This window comes from Mandrillus leucophaeus, unplaced genomic scaffold, assembly GCF_000951045.1.
Source record: "Mandrillus leucophaeus isolate KB7577 unplaced genomic scaffold, Mleu.le_1.0 Scaffold28, whole genome shotgun sequence".
Lineage (NCBI taxonomy): Eukaryota > Metazoa > Chordata > Mammalia > Primates > Cercopithecidae > Mandrillus > Mandrillus leucophaeus.
The window spans coordinates 1,718,185-1,720,229 of record NW_012102920.1 but is presented as its reverse complement, the minus strand read 5'-3'; the positions used below and the strand labels follow the sequence as shown (position 1 = coordinate 1,720,229).

The 2,045-nt window shown below is 61.3% G+C and overlaps 1 protein-coding gene across 3 annotated transcripts in view; it reads right to left on the bottom strand.

Annotated features, from left to right (window-relative positions):
• Nucleotides 1-83: 83 nt before the first annotated feature.
• The window catches only part of PMPCA (peptidase (mitochondrial processing) alpha), a 17,436-nt gene continuing 15,474 nt past the window's right edge, over nt 84-2,045 (bottom strand). For all 3 annotated transcript variants that reach the window (XM_011985077.1, XM_011985078.1, XM_011985076.1), the window contains 2 exons: nt 1,864-2,008; nt 84-755 (listed from right to left, as the gene is read on the bottom strand). In XM_011985077.1, the coding sequence (XP_011840467.1) occupies nt 586-755; nt 1,864-2,008 (315 nt within the window). In that variant the 3' untranslated portion in view covers nt 84-585. The remainder of the gene's footprint in view (nt 756-1,863; nt 2,009-2,045) is intronic.

The following is a 2,045-nucleotide window of genomic DNA, read 5'->3' as shown; positions in this document are numbered from 1 at the left end:
AAGGCCTCCATGTTAGAAAAGCTGCCAATTCAGACAGCCCTTAAGAACCGCCCCTCCCCAGGCGAGAAGGAAAACACCGAGCTAAGATGCCAGCTGTTTATTACCAGGGAAGCCGCGTGCACACGCATGGACCGCTCTCCTCGGAGCAGACTGGGCCCTCACCTTGTCCTGTTTGTCAGAGGTGGGTCCTGGTGCCAACACAGGAGCACGGTGGCCTCCAGGGAGGCTCTGATAGGCTGGCCTCCGCTGCTTCCCGGCTCAGGGCTCCTCCAAGGAACCTGTGGAGCCCCGTGTGCCCAGAGCCCCTGAGGAGGGGGAGCACTGACCGGCCTCCCCACGGCACGCTGCACTCCAGCGCTGGGCACTGCACCTGCTTGCTGGCTTGCGGCGGTCAGGCACAACACTGACTCCACTGATCGGCACATTGAGTTCTGAAGCAACGCAAACTGCGTGGGTGCTGTGGTGACATTGTTTGCACTGTTCATACAACCAGACAGCTTTTTAAACTAAATTCGTGTCCAAACTAACACGCACAGGAACAGGCTCCAGCTGCAGCCCCTGGGTCTGTCAGGCCGGGGAGCGGCTCTACCGGAAGAGCCGGTACGTCCTGGGCAGGCGTCCGTCCTTGCTCGACAGGGCAGTCTGGATGTGCTCGTACGTGGGCAGGTCAGTCAGGTCACCCAGGGCGGCCACTGCCGGCTTCCCTCGGAGCATCTTAGAAGCAACTCTCTTCACGTCTTCCGGCTTCACGTTGCCTAGTGCAGAGGGCAAATGTACGTCACACAAGTGTGCCATGGCCTCCACGCCGAGGCTGCATCAGTAAACACACGGAGGGGTGGCCAGTCTGCACCACTCACTCACGCTGCGCTGCTGCTGGGGGTACCTGGGCCCAAAGGCAGCCACTGGGTGTAGCCAAGGGTGAGTCCAAAAGTGACAGAAGTGAGTTCTCAGTAAATGGGGACATGGCGATGACTTAAAAATGTAGGACGAACCCACCCAGGAAGAGTCACATTTACAGAAAAGCGAGCTCCTTGTCTGCTGAGCTCCCTTTGGGACGGGCCTGCAGGAAAACCCCGAGCCCGAGGGCCACGTGGACAGAAGGGTGGGGTGAGAGGCCAGAGGGCTGCACCAGGAACCCCAGGACAGGAGCGACAGGGTCCAGGAAGGTCTGTTTTCTACAGAAGACGAGGCCCGAGAGGCTGGACACTGCCGGAGGATTTCAGTGGAGGCTCCTGAGGGAAGGACAAGGGCCCACATGGGGAAGGGCAAGTGCTCGGGACTCCAGGCCTGGACAGGAGATACCCACAGGTGACACCATAAGCCTGAGTCACCCCAACTTAGTAGGCAGCCTGGGCCGTTTTAAGCCTGTGCCCCAAAGAGTCCGACGCACATACAACTTGGCACCCAGTCTGAGGAAGTTCGGGCCTCCTAAGGTCACTCACGGGGGCCCCGGAAACCTGGGGCTGAGACTCCTGCCCGAGAGCCGGCAACGGTAGCGCGGCATTCCAACCCACTGCTACTCCACACGGAACGCAGCAGTCCTCCACTGAGCCCTTTCCACCCACTCACTCGCGTCCTCTTTAACAACTCGGGGAAGCAGTGACAGCCTCTCCCAGGGGTGCAGAGGGTGCGGTCACCTGCCAAGGTGGCAGCAGGTACATGGTGGGGCCAGGAAGTGAGACCAGGTCTGTGACCCCACGGCCCTGCCCTCGGCCACCCCTGCTGAGGACAACTGGTGAAGGCCCCGGCTTCCGGGTGTGACAGACACACCACGGGCCCCCATGGCCTGTAGGAGGGCGAGACGGCCTCCTCTGAGCCTGGCTGAGACCTGTGGCAGCCCCTCACTGCCCCCGCAGTACTCACGGATGAGCGTGCACAGCTCATGCGGCAGCTTTCTGGAGCGAGTGGCCAGCACCTGCCTCCCCACATCCTCGAAGATCACAGGCCTGGACTCCAGGTTCATCATGAGCATGGACGTCAGCTGCGTCTTGGCTCGTTCCAGCTCCACCTGGGGCCAGGGGCCAGTCACATGGGCACACACCCAC